The sequence below is a fragment of the Oncorhynchus gorbuscha genome, linkage group LG09 (assembly GCF_021184085.1).
Source record: "Oncorhynchus gorbuscha isolate QuinsamMale2020 ecotype Even-year linkage group LG09, OgorEven_v1.0, whole genome shotgun sequence".
In the NCBI taxonomy this organism is placed as follows: Eukaryota; Metazoa; Chordata; class Actinopteri; order Salmoniformes; family Salmonidae; genus Oncorhynchus; species Oncorhynchus gorbuscha.
This window is the reverse complement of record NC_060181.1, coordinates 90,897,008-90,918,065: the sequence shown is the minus strand read 5'-3', so window position 1 is coordinate 90,918,065 and position 21,058 is coordinate 90,897,008. Positions and strand designations below refer to the sequence as shown.

The following is a 21,058-nucleotide window of genomic DNA, read 5'->3' as shown; positions in this document are numbered from 1 at the left end:
GTTAAGCTTTCAGCCTCAGGACTTTCCCCAGCACAGGCTCTAGGTGAAATTGAATCAGTGGCTAGCCCGTCACTGCTGAAACAATAGTAGCTGCAGAACCAGCTACCTTTTCCACTTCTGCAAGCCATGCTAACGCTATGCCTGCTGAAACTGCTGTGGCTGAAGAAACCGCTAGTCCTGCTGTAGATGTGGCCGCTCCAGTCATAGAGGTGGTTAAGTCTGCCGCTGCTTCTGAGAGTGTTGCAGATATCACATCCCTTGTCACAGAGGAGGCCGCAGCACCAGAGACACCAGTAGTAGAATCCACTACACCAGTTGCCAAGGCCGCAGTAGTCGCTGTTGCAGAAGCTGCTCCAGTTGCTGAGGCTGTTGCCAGTGACGCCGCCCCAGTTGTAGCAGTCGTGGCAGAGGCTCCTTCAGTTGCGGAGGCTGTTGCCGAACCTGCTTCAGTCGCTGACATTGCTGCTCCCATCGTCGATTCTGCTCAACCTGTAATTGACGCCGCCACCAAAGTCACGGATGCTGCTCCCCCAGTTGCTGAGCCTGTCGTTGCTACCAGTGATGAAGCTCCCGTGCCAGAAGACATTCCAGTTTCAGCCTCTGCCGATCCACCTTTAGTTGATGCTGCAGCCTCCACTGAACCTGGAGCCCCAGCCGTTGAATCCTCATCCAGTGATTCTGACTCCGACTCCTCCGACTCTGACACCGACTCTGATGATGAGATGTCCGAAGTGAAATCAAAGGCAAAACCAGAAATCCTAGCAGAAAAAAAGGAAGACTCAGAAAAGGAAGCAGTGGCTTTGGCCAGCGACGCTGAGGTGGCAGTGACGTCTGATGCCATCCTTGTGGCCACTGCCAAAGCTGTGCAAGAAGCTACACCTGCGCTGACTCTGAACGCCGTTACTGAAACTGTCAAGGACAAAGCACCAGACGTTGTAGCCGAAGCAGCACCAGAAGTCACCAAAGAAGTTCAAGCGGCCGCTCCAGAAATTGCAAGTGCTGAGCTGGTTGACCCCACCTCTGTCCTGGAAGCCGACCCAGCGAAAGCTACCCTGGAGGTTGGCCCTGAAACTGCCCCTGCTGCAAGTTTTGAGGAGCTAGTAGACTCTGCCCCTGAGATCGCTAGTGTACCCAAAGAGATTTTTGCAGAAGCTGCTCCAGAGGTTGAAGTAACGCCTCCAGAAGTCACCGCTGCACCAGAAGTCACTCCAAAAGTTGTACCGGAAGCGGCAGAAGAAGCATCTGAAGCTGCCCCTGTAGAAATTGCTGCTGAAACCCTTGTTGAACCTACGGCGGAAGATGCACCGGCCGTTGCTAAAGCTGCCCCAGTTGAAGCCGCAGCAGAGGTGCTGGTAGACATCGCCCCTGTAGTAGCTGGAGCCGCAGGAGAGGAGCTGATTGCAGAGGCCCTGGCTGAGTCAGAACCGAATGAGACCTCAGAGGGTATACACAAACACCTCGTCTAAATCCTACTCTTTCTCTCCTCTGTGGACTTTTCCAAACACAGATGGCCATATTTCTTTAAAATGTCCTTCATAACACATAGGGTTAGATGTTAATACGTTGTAAATCACATGAGTGGTTTGGCTGTAGCTTCTACATTGTTTTGCAGTTATTTTCTTTTGTCATTTAATTGACTGTAGCTATCTGTATTGCCATTTATGTGTAAGGCACATTTCTTAAGTGAAAGTATACTCATTTCACACAACCTGATACTTTAGCTACTTCAGCCAAGTGTGAGATGCATGTTTGAATGGTATGCTTTTCACCTTAGCCCTACCTGCTTGCCTTGCAATTTAACTCTCTTGTTATATACTGAGGGTTCCCAGTTGGGACTTTGGGTCTGTATTTGCATAATTTTATTTACAAAAGCTTTGCCTTTTTAATACCTTGCCTGCACTTTGCCTCCAGAGGTTCATACTGTGAATGTTTTGGAGGACACTGCGATGCATGGTATTTGACTGGCTCACATTGGACTCTTCACACAAACAAAAACCTAAACTAATCCTGCTCTGTTTCCTCCCCTCACTCTTATGACTCGTTGATCTCCCAGGTGGGGCACACCTGCTCTCTGTCCATATGTCTCACCTTCCTTTCTTTATCCACCTCTACTCCCAGGGTGTTCTGGTTTTATTTACTGTATGTGGTATATTCTCTCATGTCCATTGACACATATGTATTTGGATTCTGGGTTGTATGCTATGGTGTACATGCTAATGCTAAGGCGTACTGTACATGCTAATGCTAAGGTGTACTGTACATGCTAATGCTAAGGCGTACTGTACATGCTAATGCTAAGGCGTACTGTACATGCTAATGCTAAGGCGTACTGTACATGCTAATGCTAAGGCGTACTGTACATGCTAATGCTAAGGCGTACTGTACATGCTAATGCTAAGGCGTACTGTACATGCTAATGGTAACGTTACATTTAACCAGCCTCCCACCCTAGACTCCAGCTTGAAGAACTGAAGCTGGGAGTGATCACTCATTGGTCTCCTATCACTTCTTTCTCCCACTTTCTTTCTCTGGACTTGAGTGGATATGCATGCTGTCAATTAATGAAAATGTCTGTATATGCACATGAGGTGGAAGGTGTCATAATGTGTATGACCGTCACCTAACTTCAGTGTGATTGGATTTGGACCTGTTAACCCTCTTTGAAACGGCAGGATTAAAAAACATTTTTTTAAATAGGCGAGTTGCCCCCAACAAGTCAGCTTACAATATTGCAGTATTTGAGTAATGGTCTGGGTATTGTCCAATTTTGGTATTTTTAACAAAAAAAAACATGACAACTTGTTGTATAAAACCTTATTTGATATGGTCAAGAATAATCCTACGTCAAGGATAATGCATTTATTTTTTACATGCTGCCCAATTGACAATGTCTCATTCATGCTTCTGCCAAAGTTATATTTGTATGCCAGTTTAGTTTTCCAATTGGCTGTTAGTGCCCTTTTGCTATCCTCATTCTCCCCTTCCTTCCCAGAAGGTTGTCCTGTAGACAAGGGAGGCTAAGGCCATTCACATCAGCCTATCTCCAGGCTCTATAGGTGGGGATACATCCTTAACACTGTAGAACATGCCCCACCATAAGTTTCTTTTGTCAAATGGGTGAATATTTAAATGTGCACTTTTTACATTTAAAAAACAACATTTTAAGTAAATGTTGTGTCATGTATGGGCATCACTTTTTGTGGCTAGTGATTATACTTTTAAAACATATTTTCTATTCCTTATGAGAATGGTTTTCTGCTAAAAAAAATTGACAGTTGCCGGGGCTCCGAATAACACTAAAACCAAATGCAACTCACCAATTTGCAAACCTCCTTTTTCTACCTTTGGGTTCTGGTTTTATTTAGCCTAACTCCAGGTCAGTCAGGGTACCCTTATGCCTGTGCTGTGTCTTATACCCGTCTCTGTTCTACCCCCTTCAGCTGCACCTCCAGAGCCAGCCCCCGAGCCCCCCCGAGCCATTCGACAACAGCACTTATAAGAACCTCCAACACCACAACTACAACCACTATACCTTCGCAGACCTGGACCTGGAGATGGCAAAGTACCGTCTTCCCCAGCCCTCCTCCGGTAGACCCTCCCCCAGGCACTGAGACAGCCTGGAACCCAGGCCCCGTGTCCCCAGACAGCATGTCTCTGATCCCACCGACCACCCTATGTCTTTTTTTTTTTAGAAGAAGAATAATGATTTTGCCTTGTACTTTATGGTCCCTAAGATGTGCTTGTAATTCTGTTAAAATAAATCTATTATATTAAACTACACAAAATGGATCTGAGGTGTTGAGATTTTGTATTGTTTGAGGTTTTTCTCTCATTTTTATAAGGGGGAAATATTTAATGTTTCTTTGCCGGGTTCTGCGTCGGGGTCATTTGAACAGTGCTGTATATGCAAATATTTTTAATCTACATTCTATTTTAATGACTCCCGATTTTTGACTCTCTCTGATCGTTCAGTACACATCCCGTTGACCTAATTATCACAGAAGTACAATCACAACACTGCACATCTGAGCATGGATCTTTGTCTGTAATAATACATTACCCACTGTTGTGGGAGGAGGACAAGGCTCCTTGTAAAAGTCACAATGTCAAGTTGATTACATTAATTTCATTGTTATAACAAATCAAATGTATTTTTAAAGCCCTTCGTACATCAGCTGATATCTCAAAGTGCTGTACAGAAACTCAGCCCAAAAACCCAAACGGCAAGGCTTTTCATTTTGCATTGACCTAGATTAAAGAGCAGCAGTGGTTTATTTTTGCCAGGCATTCAACCAGCAAGATAGGCCATCATTGTAAATAAGAATTTGTTCTTAACTGACTTGCCTAGTGAAATAAAGGTGAAATAAAGGTAAAATAAAACAACAAAAATGCCTAGATTTGGGGCGAGAACAAGGCACACCGGACGTCACATCTCCTCCTCGTCTCTATAAATATTCATGAGACAAATATCCTGCGTGACCATGCGCGATGACGCAGCACGACAACTGCGGATCCCGATTGCTGCAGCCGCTTGTCAGTGTGACGAAGATTGGCACTCAGGTAAGCTGTCACTCAAAATCTTATTTTTTTCCGTTCCCTATCAATCAAACCAATCTGGGCCGCACAGAATAATGCCTAGGGCAAAAGCTCGAGAGGTGGGGAGGCCAGTGGAGTTCATGTAGCGTTGAATAGATGGCCGGAGCCAAGGAAGATGGAAATTACTCGAGGAAAAAAAAAAATGTCGGCGTTTTAGGGAGAGGAGGAGGAGGAGTGTGGGAAAGAAGGATTGTGAAAAAGCAAGGGCGACTGCTAGAAGCAAGGCCCCAGCCAGTGTACCCCTCTTCCAGTTGAATCGCGAGTGGCACAGGGGAGGGATTAGGCAGCTGTCCTTTGCTTGATTGATTGATGCGGGCAAGATTTTTCGAACTAAAATGTAGAAACTAATATTTATAAATACGTTTACGAATAGCAATACAATGTCAATGCATAACGGGATGAAATACGCACTTTATACGCACTTTAATCCAGCAGCATTTTGTCACGTTAAGTGTATTTTCGCGCAGCTACCTGTGAAAGCGGCAGCTGATCCGTCTCAGACACCGCTGTAAATATGGCCCTTCTGCTTAACTTCACCATTGCAAACTCACGTTTTTTTTAAAACAAGGACACTTCACTTGGTGTTGCGACCAGGAAAAGAGTTCATGCATGTTACATTTAGTACACATTTTGAGGCTGTTATCGCCTAATTTAGTGGACAAAAGGAACCATTTGCAATTGATTAGCTAGTAAGCTAACTAGCTGGATAGTTGCTTTCGTAAATAAACCAGCTAACGTTAGCTATTTTGTTTAGCGACCTTGTATTGAACAAGTAAACGTTCGCAATAAATTCAGTTTAAAGTTCTCTGAAACTGAATTTCTACTTCACTCAATTGTCTCACTCGGACCGCTTTTCCTTCATATGATTGAAAGCCAATCCAATAATTTGCTTGCTATTGCTAAACCATCAAGAAGCTCTACTAGTTGTCTTTGTTGCTGCGAGAAATGGCAGCAGTCGGGTTTTAACATGGTGGGTGAGTGCCATCAGTTAGGACCGTGGACATTAACCCGGTTTCACGATAAGACATGTATGATTCGCACCAATGTCGTATCCTTGAACACGAACGTAAGTCAAAGACGTGCACAAAGCTGTACATTTCCAATGCAAGCGTATGAACTACATAACATTTTGTTCCCCTCCTTATAGCCTTTGTTTCCTAAGCAATTTATATGTAAATATACATGCATGTTTCATTCTCGTTTTGACGAGTACCTTACAGTCAAATAGGTAGCTGCATTATCGTGTATGTTATTGCACTGCAGGGAGTAGATCATCTCTGTCAGAGCAATCCAGCATTTCCTTGTTCTATTCATAAACATGGCCAATTAATCAAGTGGAAAAGTGGAATGTAATCGTGTTTAGGCCATTAAAAACATTCTTTATTTCTATGGTTTAGACTACAATAAGGGTCAAATATTTATAGCACTTGGTCTTTCAAAGAGGGAAAAATAATTCAATAGATTTTCACTGTAGTTTAGCAATTTACCTCAACCCTTCTCCATAGTGCACTATTAGTCCAATATTGTTTACCAAATACAAATGTCAGTCTTTGTAACTTGTCCTGTTTTCAAATAATCTCCATTTATCATGAAGAGTAATTTATACTATAATAGCCTTTTTGAATTCTCAACAGTGTGTGGACCTATGTGTTTTTCTAGGTCCGCCAACATGATGGCTGCCCAGTCGGAATCCATAGACAAGTACCTGGAGGGAGAGCAGCAGGTGGGTCAGAAGTACAAATTTAGTCTGAGGCTCAGCTTTGCGGCCTACTTAAACCATGAGCATGGGTGTAAGGGAAGATTTGAAGTTCTTGAGTTGCTTATTTGAAGTTTGGCAAGATTTTTTATCCATCAATGTACAAAAAAAAAAAAGTAGAACTACTGTCATTTTTACCTGCAGAATGTTTTTGGGTGTATTGTAATTCCTGAAATTATTTATTACTATGTATTTAGAATGTATTGCCACAACTACAGATGAGCAGCTTCTATCCCAAGCGATAAGGCTGCTGAACAATTAATCAAATGGCCACCTGGACTATTTGCATTGACCCCTCCCCCCTTTGTTTTCACACTGCTGCTACTCACTGTTTATTATCTATATCACTTCACCCCTACCTACAGTTACACCTCAATTACCTCAACTAACCTGTTTATTATCTATGCATAGTCACTTCACCCCTACCTACAGTTACACCTCAATTACCTCAACTAACCTGTTTATTATCTATGCATAGTCACTTCACCCCTACCTACATGTACAATGACCTTGACTAACCTGTACCCCTGCACATTGACTCTGTACTGGTACCCCCTGTATATAGCCTCGCTATTGTTACTTACATTTTTTACAATTTTACATTAGTTGATTTATTAAATATTTTCTTAACTGCATTGTTGGTTAAGGGCTTGTAAGTAAGCATTTCACAGTAAGGTCTACACCTGTTGGTTAAGGGCTTGTCAGTAAGCATTTCACAGTAAGGTCTACACCTGTTGGTTAAGGGCTTGTCAGTAAGCATTTCACAGTAAGGTCTACTACACCTGTTGTATTCAGCATTTCACAGTAAGGTCTACTACACCTGTTGTATTCAGCATTTCACAGTAAGGTCTACACCTGTTGGTTAAGGGCTTGTCAGTAAGCATTTCACAGTAAGGTCTACTACACCTGTTGTATTCAGCATTTCACATGAAGGTCTACACCTGTTGGTTAAGGGTTTGTCAGTAAGCATTTCACAGTAAGGTCTACACCTGTTGTATTTGGCCTATGTGACAAATAAGATTTTATTTTGATTTGAGAAAATGGTGAGGACATATCAATGTGACTAACTTGAGGTTTTCCTGCTCTAGCAAACAAGTATTCTTTTTAGAACATTTGCTCTCAATCAAAGCCATTGTTGGTTCAATCACATGGCTGGAGATGGGATTTCTGCTCTTAGAAGTGAGCCTGGCTAGCTGCTGGTAGGCAGTGTGAAAATATGAGAGGAGGAGCACGTGAAGGTGTCTGAATTAATTCGCTCAAAGACAAGCTTGGTGCACCTATCGGTAATGGATAAACATGATATGCCACGACTCATCTTTCTATTCTACTCCCGTCCAAAGAGATCCTGACAACCTCTGTATCAATCACCCATTTGAGAATAATTTAGGAAGGCTATTTCCCTCCATTGTGTACTGAGAAAACAGTCCTCCAACCTATTACCAATGCCAACAGTCCTCCAAGCTATTACCAATGCCAACAGTCCTCCAACCTATTACCAATGCCAACAGTCCTCCAACCTATTACCAATGCCAACAGTCCTCCAACCTATTACCAATGCCAACAGTCCTCCAACCTATTACCAATGCCAACAGTCCTCCAACCTATTACCAATGCCAACAGTCCTCCAACCTATTACCAATGTCAACAGTCCTCCAACCTATTACCAATGCCAACAGTCCTCCAACCTATTACCAATGTCAACAGTCCTCCAACCTATTACCAATGCCAACAGTCCTCCAACCTATTACCAATGCCAACAGTCCTCCAACCTATTACCAATGCCAACAGTCCTCCAACCTATTACCAATGCCAACAGTCCTCCAACCTATTACCAATGTCAACAGTCCTCCAACCTATTACCAATGCCAACAGTCCTCTAACCTATTACCAATGCCAACAGTCCTCTAACCTATTACCAATGCCAACAGTCCTCCAACCTATTACCAATGCCAACAGTCCTCCAACCTATTACCAATGCCAACAGTCCTCCAACCTATTACCAATGCCAACAGTCCTCCAACCTATTACCAATGCCAACAGTCCTCCAACCTATTACCAATGCCAACAGTCCTCCAACCTATTACCAATGCCAACAGTCCTCTATTACCAACCTAGTCCTCAACCAATGCCAACAGTCCTCCTCTAACCTGCCAACAGTCCTACCAATGCCAACAGTCCTCCTCCAACCTATTACCAATGCCAACAGTCCTCCAACCTATTACCAATGCCAACAGCCTATTACCAAGTCCTCTCCAACCTATTACCTGCCAACAGTCCTCCAACCTATTACCAATGCCAACAGTCCTCCAACCTATTACCAATGCCAACAGTCCTCCAACCTATTACCTAGTCCTCCCAACCTATTACCAATGCCAACAGTCCTCCAACCTATTACCAATGCCAACAGTCCTCCAACCTATTACCAATGCCAACAGTCCTCCAACCTATTACCAATGCCAACAGTCCTCCAACCTATTACCAATGCCAACAGTCCTCCCAACCTATTACCAATGCCAACAGTCCTCCCAACCTATTACCAATGCCAACAGTCCTCCCAACCTATTACCAATGCCAACAGTCCTCCAACCTATTACCAATGCCAACAGTCCTCCAACCTATTACCAATGCCAACAGTCCTCCAACCTATTACCAATGCCAACAGTCCTCCAACCTATTACCAATGCCAACAGTCCTCCAACCTATTACCAATGCCAACAAGACTAATCTTCTCATGGCTTATTTAGTAGTTGTTGAGGCATGGTTCTGAGCGTTACCTAACCACTACTATTGCTCCTCATTCTGCTTTCATCTCATCTCCCTCGCTCCCGTTTCTCTCCAGATGCTGGGGGCGGAGCAGGCGGACGGTGACGAGGGTTTGGATGCAGCCTCCAGTCCCACCCCCACTGAGCCCCAGACCCCCATGGATGTAGATAAGGCTTCCATATACCGGTACACCCCCTGACTCTTTTGGCCCCCTGACAAAGCTTTGGTCAACACCCACCTCAATTACATTCAAAAAGGAAATGCTGCTGCAGTCAGTCGTAGATGTTGTCGGGGCTTATGTGCCCTACTAACAAAAATATGGAGTAAACACGACCACATGTAACATAAAAGTAAATTATTGCAATTTAGTGATGTCTCTTCCTGTGTGTGTTGTTGCAGGCATCCCTTGTTCCCTCTCCTGGCCCTGCTCTTTGAGAAATGTGAGCAGTCTACACAGGGCTCAGACTGTGTCACGTCAGCCAGCTTTGACGTGGACATTGAGAACTTTGTCCGCAGCCAGGAGAAAGAGGGCAAAGCCTTCTTCAGTGAGGACCCTGATCTCGACAATCTGGTGACCTCCCTCATTTGCTGTTAATATTCTTTGAATGATTTTCCATCACAATGACCTCTAGTGACACTATTCGTACATTTTAGCAAATGACACATGGGAAGTGAGCTACTGTTTTATTAGCGCTGTTTGATGAAGCCGGTTGGCCACATATAAACATTACAACAGCCTTACACTAAAGTATCTACCAGTGGAATAAATGGTGTATTTACTATAACAGCCTACTATGCACATGCCATTTTCAATGAAAACGTCCTGGCCTCTCATAACTCCTCTCCCTGACCTGACCTTTGACCCCCTAGATGGTGAAGGCCATCCAGGTGCTGCGGATCCACCTGCTGGAGCTGGAGAAGGTCAGCGACCTGTGTAAGGACTTCTGCAGCCGCTACATCTCCTGCCTCAAGACCAAGATGAACAGCGAGACGCTGCTGAGTGGAGAACCTGGCAGCCCCTACTCATCTGGACAGGGTTTCTCCCCCACCAAGATACAGGTACACACACCCTGCCATACAGATATATTTTGCTGCCGACATAAACACCCATTATGAATCCACAATACACACACCCTTATATACTGCAATACACACACCCTTATATACTGCAATACACACACCCTTATATACTGCAATACACACACCCTTATATACTGCAATACACACACCCTTGTATACTGCAATACACACACCCTTGTATACTGCAATACACACACCCTTGTAAACTGCAATACACACACCCTTGTAAACTGCAATACACACACCCTTGTAAACTGCAATACACACACCCTTGTAAACTGCAATACACACACCCTTGTAAACTGCAATACACACACCCTTGTAAACTGCAATACACACACCCTTGTAAACTGCAATACACACACCCTTGTAAACTGCAATACACACACCCTTGTAAACTGCAATACACACACCCTTGTAAACTGCAATACACACACCCTTGTAAACTGCAATACACACACCCTTGTATACTGCAATACACACACCCTTGTAAACTGCAATACACACACCCTTGTATACTGCAATACACACACCCTTGTATACTGCAATACACACACCCTTGTAAACTGCAATACACACACCCTTGTAAACTGCAATACACACACCCTTGTAAACTGCAATACACACACCCTTGTATACTGCAATACACACACTGAATCTGTAAAACATAGATCACACCTTGCCTATTATATACACACATGATGCTATATATTGACCCATGAAGACTCCGTTTAACCTGCGTGTGTGTGTGTGTGTGTGTGTCGTGCAGACGTCCAGCTCTTTCACAGGAACCCTCAGTCCCCAGGGGATTGTGGTGCCAGCATCGGCCCTGCATCAAGGCAACGTCACCGTGACAACAGTCAACCCCACACAGGTTATAGCAGGTATGTCACCCTGGCATACAACAACCACAGGTAGAGCCTCAGACGCCAACCCCCACCGCCCTCACCTCAATAAGAATCAGTGGCGGTTTCCTAACCACAGATTAAGTTCAGTCCTGGATTGTATTTCAATGGAGAGTCCAGGACGAGCGAGGCTTAATCTGTGTGCCGGAAACCGGCCCTTAGCGTACAGCTGTCTGTTTCTGAACCAGCCGTTTCTGAAAATAAATAAGGACTACTCTGAAAGCATTGTTGGGTCCTTGTGTTTCCTCCAGGTGGCACAGTCTACCAACCAGTCACAGTAGTCAACTCACAGGGCCAGGTGGTGTCACAGACCCTCTCGCCCCAGACCATACGCATCCAGAACACACAGGTAAGACACACACATCTGGATGCTAACATTTACTGCCTTCTGAACAGCCCCCCCCCCACGCTACCCAGCTGAACAGCCCCCCCTCCCCCACACGTTGCGTAAATGTGAAAGAATATGGAAACCTCACTGTAACTTTCTTCAGCTCCAGCTGCAGCTCAACCAGGACCTGAGTTTCTTCAACCACGACGACAGCTCACCCAAGAACAAGCGTGGCGTTCTTCCCAAACAAGCCACCAACGTCATGCGCTCCTGGCTCTTCCAGCACATCGGGGTGAGTAGAACACAGGCACACTCTATACGTTTACAACCTGGAACGATTCTGGGATTTGATTAGCTTGGCTTGCAGTGCAAGATGAAAACACTAACTACTTAAAGGAAAGGTCCACCCATTTTGAATGTTATATTGTTTTTTGTACATCTCTGAGTGATGTTCTATCTATTCCCTGGGTCATTTCATGTTTTAATTTGTAGCTTGAGTTATTGGCGTTTTTATGCAGGCAGAAACCCAGCCAGTATGACATAGTATTGTGATAAAGTCTCTCTCACTACCCTGGAATACGACTTTTAGATGGTGAAAACGTCTATCATACATCTCAGATTTCAATACTGGCCGATGCCATAACTCGGGAGGATGTCTTCTCCCGTATGAGCCTATGATCGTATTTTTACCATACTCCTACCTCGAGAAATTTGTCATTTAAGCACATTTCTCCTTTGTCTGCCTCTTAAGTCCTGGTTGCATTGCATGGTGCCCGTTGCCAGAGATATTATAGAAAAGAGATAGTAATCCAACGAATGAAGGAACGAATAATGCCCCACCCAGCAGACTGTCGACCAATTGTGTTCACGTTGTCATGCTGCGTCACGCGGTTGCCAAGCTAATCGTCACACAATTCCTTCTCAAAGTCAACTGTCGAAAAACGTGCATATTTTCCTCGAAAGTACATCATGTTACGATTCCAAAGCTACATGATACTACAGATAACAGGTTAATTATCTCGGAAGAAAATTGTAAAGTTGTACTTGAAATTTGTGCTAGTATTTGGGTTTTGAGCCAGCGTCCAATAGACTCCCATTCACTCTGTGAAGGAGATTGCTTTTTGTCCCAGAATGGTCCAGATTGCACACGCCAACCCATTGACGTAGCATGGGCAAAGTTTTCCATCTCCTCAAAAGTATTTCTGCCTTTGAAAATGTCAGACTCCACTCTTGTGGCAACATTACATGTTGATATGTTCTTTGGTATTATTGTGTGTAGCTAGCTAGCTAGCTGGCCAGCCCGTAGAGTGAGCATTTCATTGTGGATTTGAGCTGCAACAGATTTACAGAAATATTTTCCCCTGTTGCTACCAACCTTATTATGACTGCAAAGTGAAACATTTGTTCACAAAAAATATTGTTCTTAATATTGTTATTTAACACATTTAATTAGCGGTTTTGGGTGGATTTTTCCTTTTAATGACTTATTTTAATGGCTTTAATTTAATGACTTTTGTCCTATTTCTATAGCACCCCTACCCCACAGAGGATGAGAAGAAGCAGATTGCTACCCAAACTAACCTGAGCCTCCTCCAAGTCAATAACTGGTGAATTACATGAATCCATGCCACACTACCATGAACTATCACCTAAGACTATGAAATACTATAAAGAACGACTCTCCTAGCGTGAACCAATCCAATAATGTGTCAAGTTTAGTTATTGGTTCAAACCCCTTGTTTCCCCTCTTGTGATTGGTCCAACCTTTCTTCCTTCTCTCTCAGGTTCATAAACGCGCGGAGGCGAATCCTGCAGCCCATGCTGGACGCCAGCTCTTCGGAGACACCCAAAACCAAGAAGAAACCTCCTCCGAACAGGCCGCTACAGCGCTTCTGGCCTGACTCCATCGCCACGGGGATGACCCAACAACAGGTCCAGATGCCAGATGGTACTTAAAAAATATATATATATATTTCACCGTTATTTAACCAGGTAGGCTAGTTGAGATCAAGTTCTCATTTGCGACTGCGACCTGGCCAAGAATAAAGCAAAGCAGTGTGACACAGACAACAACACAGAGTTACACATGGAATAAACAAACATACAATCAATAATACAGTAGAAAAAGTCTATATTACAGCATGTGTAAATGAGGTGAGATAAGGGAGGTAAGGCAATAAATAGGCCATGGTGGTGAAGTCATTACAATATAGCAATTAAACACTGGAATGGTAGATGTGCAGAAGATGAATGTGCAAGTAGAGATATTGGGGTGCAAGATAAATAAATAGATACAGTATGGGGATGCGTTAGATTGGATGAGCTATTTACCGATGAGCTATGTACAGGTGCAGTGATCTGTGAGCTGCTCTAACAGCTGGTGCTTAAAGCTAGTGAGGGAGGTATAAGTCTCCAGCTTTAGTGATTTTTGCAGTTCGTTCCAGTCATTGACAGCAGAGAACTGGAAGGAGAGGTGGCCAAAGGAAGAATTGGTTTTGGGGGTGACTAGAGAGATATACTTGCTGGAGCGCGTGCTACGGGTGTGTGCTGCTATGGTGACCAGTGAGCTGAGATAAGGTGGGGCTTTACCTAACAGAGACTTGTAGATGACCTGAAGCCAGTGGGTTTGGCGACCGATATGAAGCGAGGGCCAGCAGGGCCAGCATACAGGTCGAAGTGGTGGGTCGTATATGGGGCTTTGGTGACAAAATGGATGGCATTGTGATAGACTGCATCCAATTTGCAGAGTAGAGTGTTGGAGGCTCTTTTGTAAAAGACATCGCCGAAGTCTTTATGAAGTTTTACGAGGGTATGTTTGGCAGCATGAGTGAAGGACGCTTTGTTTACGAAGTAGGAAGCCGATTCTAGATTTAATTTTGGATTGGAGATGTTTAATGTGAGTCTAGAAGGAGAGTTTACAGTCTAACCAGACACCTAGGTATTTGTAGTTGTCAACATATTCTAAGTCAGAACCGTCCAGAGTAGTGATGCTGGACGGGCGGGCAGGTGCAGGCAGTGATCAGTTGAAGAGCATGAATTTAGTTTTACTTGCGTTTAAGAGCAGTTGGAGGCCACAGAAGGATAGTTGTATGGCATTGAAGCTCGTCTGGAGGTTAGTTAACACAGTGTCCAAAGAAGGGCCAGAGGTATACAGAATGGTGTCGTCTGCGTAGAGGTGGATCAGAGACTCACCAGCAGCAAGAGCGACCTCATTGATGTATACAGAGAAAAGAGTCGGCCCGAGAATTGAACCCTGTGGCACCCTCATAGAGACTGCCAGAGGTCTGGACAACAGGCCCTCCGATTTGACACACTGAACTCTATCTGAGAAGTAGTTGGTGAACCAGGCGAGGCAGTCATTTGAGAAACCAAGGCTGTTGAGTCTGCCAATAAGAATGTTGTGATTGACAGAGTCGAAAGCCTTATCCAGGTCGATGTACGGCTGTAGAGTAATGTCTCTTATCGATGGCGGTTACGATATCGTTTAGGACCTTGAGTGTGGCTGAGGTGCACCCATGACCAGCGCTGAACCAAGATTGCATAGCGGAGAAGGTACGGTGGGATTCGAAATGGTCGGTAATCTGTTTGTTAACTTGGCTTTCGAAGATCTTAGAAAGGTAGGGTAGAATAGATATAGTTCTGTAGCAGTTTGGCTCTAGAGTGTCTCCCCCTTTGAAGAGGGTGATGTCCGCGGCAGCTTTCCAATCTATGGGAATCTCAGACGATTCGAAAGAGAGGTTGAACAGGCTAGTAATAGAGGTTGTAACAATTTCAGCAGATCATTTTAGAAAGAGAGGGTCCAGATTGTCTAGCTTGGCTGATTTGTAGGATCCAGATTTCGCAGCTCTTTCAGAACATCAGCTATCTGGATTCGGGAGAAGGAGAAATGGGGAAGGCTTGGGCGAGTTGCTGTGGGGGGTGCAGTGCTGTTGACCAGGGTAAACAGGTGGAAAGCATGGCCAGCCGTAGAAAAATGCTTATTGAAATTCTCAATTATAGTGGATTTATCGGTGGTGACAGTGTTTCCTAGCCTCAGTGCAGTGGGCAGCTGGGAGGAGGTGCTCTTATTCTCCATGGACTTTATAGTGTCCCAGAACTTTTTTGAGTTTGTGCTACAGGATGAAAATTTCTGCTTGGAAAAAGCTAGCCTTAGCTTTCCTAACTGCCTGTGTATATTGGTCCCTAACTTCCCTGAAAAGTTGCATATCACAGGGGCTATTCGATGCTAATGCAGAACGCCACAGGATGTTTTTGTGCTGGTCAAGGGCAGACAGGTCTGGAGTGATCCAAGGTCTATATCTGTTCCTGGTTCTACATTTTTTTTTAAATTTGGCATGTTTATTTAAGATGGTGAGGAAGACACTTATAAAGAATAACCAGGCATCCTCTACTGATGGGATGAGGTCAATATCCTTCCAGGATACTCGGGCCAGGTCGATCAAGTACTGACTTGCTACACTACTCATTAGATAAGCACTGCTATGTATCAAGAGTTGTTAGAGCAGTTGGCTATACTTGTTTTTAAGGTAACTAGGTGCAAGCGCTTTCTGTAATGGAAATGATGGCCACAAGGAGAATTCAGTCACAAGGCAGATTCAAGGCTCCCTTGTTAAAGCGACTTATTTCACAACGGGACTCGCTTTGTGTGGAAAATAAGACACTATAGAAAAACATGAGCGCTGTCTGTGATGTCACTGACGTGATGTCACTGACGTGATGTCACTGACGTGATGTCACTGACGTCCTCTCCTGGTCGTCTGTTCACCAGGAACCACGGTGATGATGAGTGTGGAGGGTCTCCGGAGCCTGACATCAGACGGTGCCACGCTGGCCGTGCAGCAGGTGATGATGGGCGGGCACAGCGAGGACGAATCAGGAGACAGCGGGGACGAGGACGATGATGACGACATGGCTGGGCTGGGCCTGGACAACAGCGACTCCCTGCAGTAGGACACAGACGTACTGTTCACACAAGCACGAAGACATACACACTTAATAACAAACTTTAGTGTGTGTGTGTGTGTGTGTGTGTGTGTGTGTGTGTGTGTGTGTGTGTGTGTGTGTGTGTGTGTGTGTGTGTGTGTGTGTGTGTGTGTGTGTGTGTGTGTGTGTGTGTGTGGTGGTTAAGACCATCAACTGACCCATTATGTAGGTAGGCTGATAATGAATAAGGCGGGCTGATAATGAATTGCAACACACACTTAGAACCAAATCAGAGCCATTTTTGATGCTCTGCTAAAAATAGGATGGCTCAGATTATGTATGTACTGTAGATAGACTGGTGTTGCATGGCGAGTACACAATGCAAGTATACTCTCTCTCGATCGGTTTACACAGAGCACAAGCACTGGACATACGGGATCGCTCCTGATGTCCCTTTAATGAATGGAGTGTGTGTGTGTGTGTGTGTGTGAGGAGTTCGATTTCAGAAAGCGTTTTTACTACGTCGTCTGCTTGTGTAGGCCGGTGTTTTTCTGTATAATATTACATTTTACATTTACATTTAAGTCATTTAGCAGACGCTCTTATCCAGAGCGACTTAATATCATTGTATGTTCCAAAAGGCCGAGAACGGAAGCAGCCACAACAACAACAAAAATCATAAAGTGTTAAACACACTGAAGCTCCGTTACTAAATGTTGAATGATTTCTTATTTTTGGATTTAATCTCTTGTTGGTTGCCAACACTTTCAAGTTGTATCTGTAATGGGTTTTTGTTCACTTTGCATGCCTGTGTTTGACTACATGTGCCTACTCTGATTAGGACTGGCTTACAGGCAGAGCCCATGGTGTACAGGAAGACCCTATAGGTCCAGAAAAGCCCATTAGGAAAATTAAAGTAAAGAGGCTTATTTTTATATACAAACATGAGAAGTATGTTTTTTGTTTGGTGTTCTCTTGTTTTGTTTGGAATGTTTATGTACAAAAGTTTTGTTATTGAAACTAGCGGCCCTGTTTTCCAGGGTCCAATTAAGTTTTCTAAATATTGAGGACAAATGAGAAGAAAAAAAATTGATTATGTCAAATGGTTTTTAACACGATCCGAAAAAGCCTTATTTACAGTTAACTGCCAAAATAAACCAGTGGGCTCTACACAGGGTCTGGTTTGGGAGTTTAATTAACACATTAACGTCCCATCTTGCTTAGGGTCAGGTATTAAAAATGCCCAGTTGCTGATTTATTATGGCTAGAAGAAGTCTCTGTGACTTTGAAAGAGGGGTCTCAAAGGAGCATGGTTTAAAGTGTGTGTGTTTGTCTCAGTTACCAGATCTCTACCAAATTGAACACTTATGGGAGATTGTGGAGTGATGCCTGAAACAGCGGTTTCCACCATCAATAGAACACCAAATGATAGAAGAATGGTGTTGCATCCCCACAGTAGAGTTCCAGAATGGTGTTGCATCCCCACAGTAGAGTTCCAGAATGGTGTTGCATCCCCACAGTAGAGTTCCAGAATGGTGTTGCATCCCCACAGTAGAGTTCCAGAATGGTGTTGCATCCCCACAGTAGAGTTCCAGAATGGTGTTGCATCCCCACAGTAGAGTTCCAGAATGGTGTTGCATCCCCACAGTAGAGTTCAGAATGGTGTTGAATAGAGTTCCAGAATGTGTTGCATCCCCACAGTAGAGTTCCAGAATGGTGTTGCATCCCCACAGTAGAGTTCCAGAATGGTGTTGCATCCCCACAGTAGAGTTCCAGAATGGTGTTGCATCCCCACAGTAGAGTTCCAGAATGGTGTTGCATCCCCACAGTAGAGTTCCAGAATGGTGTTGCATCCCCACAGTAGAGTTCCAGAATGGTGTTGCATCCCCACAGTAGAGTTCCAGAATGGTGTTGCATCGACTTAACGGCACATTGAAGCTGTTCTGACGGCTCCTTCTGGCCCCTACACCCTATTAAGTTGGGGTTTCTGTTATTTTAGCAGTTACCGGTATGTTCTTTTTGTAAAGACATAACTATAGTGAAAAGCACAGAATGCCTAACTAGTATAAGCTACACTCCACTACGTTTTTTGTACTTGGACAGTGAAGCTAAAACTTTTACTTTGGCACTTCAGTATACTCCAGCATTTTGGGATTTGAGATCACATGTTTATATGAGGAGACAGTACAGAAAGCCACCTTTTTTTATTTGAGGGAATTTTCATACGTATCTGTCTTATAGTTTAGAAATGAATGCACTTTATGTATCTAGTCTCCTCCATTTGAATTACTACTTGGACAAATGAACTTTATAGTGTTTTAACAGTTTGTAAAAACAAATTGTGGTATTTGGTCCCATATTCCTTGCACACAATGACTGCATCAATCTTGTGACTCTAGAAACTTGTTGGATGCATTTACAGTTTGTTTTGGTTGTGTTTCCGATTATATTGTGCCCAATAGAAATTATTAAAAAATATATATATATATTTTACTTCTGTTTTACTAGACAAGTGAGTTAAGAAAAAATCTTATTTTCAATGACGGCCTAGGAACAGTGGGTTAACTGCCTTGTTCAGGGGTAGAATGACTGATTTTTTTTTAACCTTGTCTGCTCGGGGATTCGATTTTGCTATCTTTCGTTTAATAGTCCAACTCTCTAACCACTAGGCTACCTATAGAAATTCATGGTGAATAGTGTAGTGTCATTTTGGAGTCACTTTTTATTGTAAATCAACACTGCTACGTTAATGTGGATGCTACCATGATTACGGATAATCATGAATTAATCGTGAATAATGATGAGTGAGGAAATCTAAGGGCATAAATGTCATACCTCACTAAAAAATGCTAACCTCTTGTTACTGGTAATGGTAAGAAGTTAGCATGTGTTGGGGGGCATGATCTTTGTGAGTCTGTAGATGCATGAAGTGCATTCCATTTCTAAACTGTAAAACAGATATGTATGAAAATGGCCTCAAATAAAAGGTGACTTTCTGTACTGTCGCTGTCAAATTAAACATTTTAGTGTCACGGTCCAAATAAATACATAGGGCTATAGGGGAAGGGAGCTAAACTACAGTAGAGTGGCATAGTAATATGTTACATTGACAATTGCAGTTGGGATTGAAATTCAGAAATATACTTGATTTGCAGTACCCTCATTTTCTGCAAAACAAGTCCAGTTTTGCCAGTGTGTCATAAAAAAAAAATAATAATAATAATTTTATAGTAGTTCTGTAGATGTCACTCTCTTTTCAAGTGCACCATTCAGTATACTACGCTTATTGCAACGGTCACAGGGAACGGAAATAGACATTATGGTACTCAGGCAGACAGATCCACAACACAGAGATACAGTACAGATGCAATCACAGTCTAAAAAAAACCATGGCTATGTTGCATGCATTTCATATTTTATTTATGTACATATACATATTGCATTAGAGGCAGAGAGCAGTAGGGATCCTCTGACCTCACAGGCAACACATTGGTCCTCAGTTTGAGAAGGACTGGAGGTCTGTGGCTGATCTAGGGATAGCTTTTCCTTTAATGTTTTCCAAATGCGCCATCTAATATTATTGCATAAAGTTTAGGGCCTTTTATTGTTGGGAAAACCTGCACCAATGTATTGTATATTTCCAATCTTATGCTTCTATTTTCTGTCATTCAGGAAAAACTGACATGAGATTTTAGATCCCCACAGAGTGTTTCTGGCTCAGGGTCAGGTGGGTCTCAGCTGCTCTCTCTCTATCTCTCTCTCTCTCTCTCTCACATCTCTGCTGTTGTTTTTTTGTGTGTGTTTAAAAAAAAATCTGACTTTTCTCTGTTTTGCCTTAGAGCTTTTCTATTTTGGAATAAATGATGCTTAACCTCCTACTGTTGTGTTCCTCTGCCTTCATTGTGCTTGATAGTAGACACGACAAGAGTCAACCGACAAAGGTAATGGCAGGTATGCCAACATGGAGCCAAGCGTCGCCCATCCCTAACTTCATAGATGATATGACTGGGCTTGGGTCTGGACAACAGCAATTAACATTAAATTATCTGGCAACAGCTCTGTTGGACATTCCTGCAGTCAGCATGCCAATTGCACACTCCCTCAAAACTTGATACATCTGTGGCATTGTGTTGTGTGACAAAACTGGACATTTTAGAGTGGCTTTCTATTGTCCCCAGCACAATGCGCACCTGTGTAATGATCATGCTGTTTAATCAACTTCTTGATATGCCACACCTTCCAGGTGGATGGATTATCTTGGCAAAGGAGAAACATTTCTGGGATCTATTATTTCAGCTCATGAAACATGGGACCAACACTTTACATGTGTTTCATATTTTTATTCATGAGTAAAAGAAGTCACAATTAAGTTGCATGGAACTCACTCTGTGTGATAGACGGATATTGCATTGCACATACACACATCCTCATACACACACCTTCAATAGACTTTTCTATTCTGAGGTTGGTGACATCTTAATTGGGGAGAATGGGCTCGTGGTAATGACTGTAGTGGAATAGTATCAAACACATGGTTTCCATGGTTTCCAGGTGTTCGATTCCATTCCATTTGCTCCATTCCGGACATTTTTATGAGCCGTTCTCCCCTCAGCAGACTCCACTGGTACACTCACTGAATCATAATTGTATTTATTACATAAACCTATAGGGTCTATTATCTCTTTTAACCGTCAACAGCACTTAAAT

The 21,058-nt window shown here is 43.4% G+C and overlaps 2 protein-coding genes across 6 annotated transcripts; both read left to right on the top strand.

Annotated features, from left to right (window-relative positions):
* The first annotated feature begins 137 nt into the window (after positions 1–137).
* On the top strand, positions 138–3,789 carry LOC124044259 (calphotin-like). 3 transcript variants are annotated; one of them, XM_046363880.1, is made up of 3 exons: positions 138–1,443; positions 2,996–3,056; positions 3,441–3,484. In XM_046363880.1, exons 1-2 carry the CDS (start codon positions 138–140, stop codon positions 3,019–3,021), a joined length of 1,332 nt encoding a protein of 443 aa, XP_046219836.1. In that variant the 3' UTR covers positions 3,022–3,056; positions 3,441–3,484. The 3 variants fall into 3 exon arrangements, with proteins under 3 accessions (XP_046219836.1, XP_046219834.1, XP_046219833.1); XM_046363878.1 differs by having other exon boundaries at positions 2,993–3,056; XM_046363877.1 differs by lacking the exon at positions 2,996–3,056 and having other exon boundaries at positions 3,441–3,789.
* A 691-nt stretch (positions 3,790–4,480) lies between these two features.
* Positions 4,481–17,523, top strand: pknox1.1 (pbx/knotted 1 homeobox 1.1). 3 transcript variants are annotated; one of them, XM_046363882.1, is made up of 11 exons: positions 4,481–4,560; positions 6,256–6,319; positions 9,192–9,301; positions 9,515–9,686; positions 9,986–10,174; positions 10,965–11,109; positions 11,352–11,449; positions 11,592–11,720; positions 12,959–13,035; positions 13,213–13,376; positions 16,197–17,523. In XM_046363882.1, the coding sequence occupies exons 2-11, from the start codon at positions 6,266–6,268 to the stop codon at positions 16,376–16,378; spliced, it is 1,320 nt and encodes a 439-aa protein (XP_046219838.1). In that variant the 5' UTR covers positions 4,481–4,560; positions 6,256–6,265; the 3' UTR covers positions 16,379–17,523. The 3 variants fall into 3 exon arrangements, with proteins under 3 accessions (XP_046219838.1, XP_046219839.1, XP_046219837.1); XM_046363883.1 differs by lacking the exon at positions 4,481–4,560 and adding an exon at positions 4,603–5,662 and having other exon boundaries at positions 10,965–11,079; XM_046363881.1 differs by lacking the exon at positions 4,481–4,560 and adding an exon at positions 4,603–5,662.
* The last annotated feature ends 3,535 nt before the right edge of the window (positions 17,524–21,058 follow it).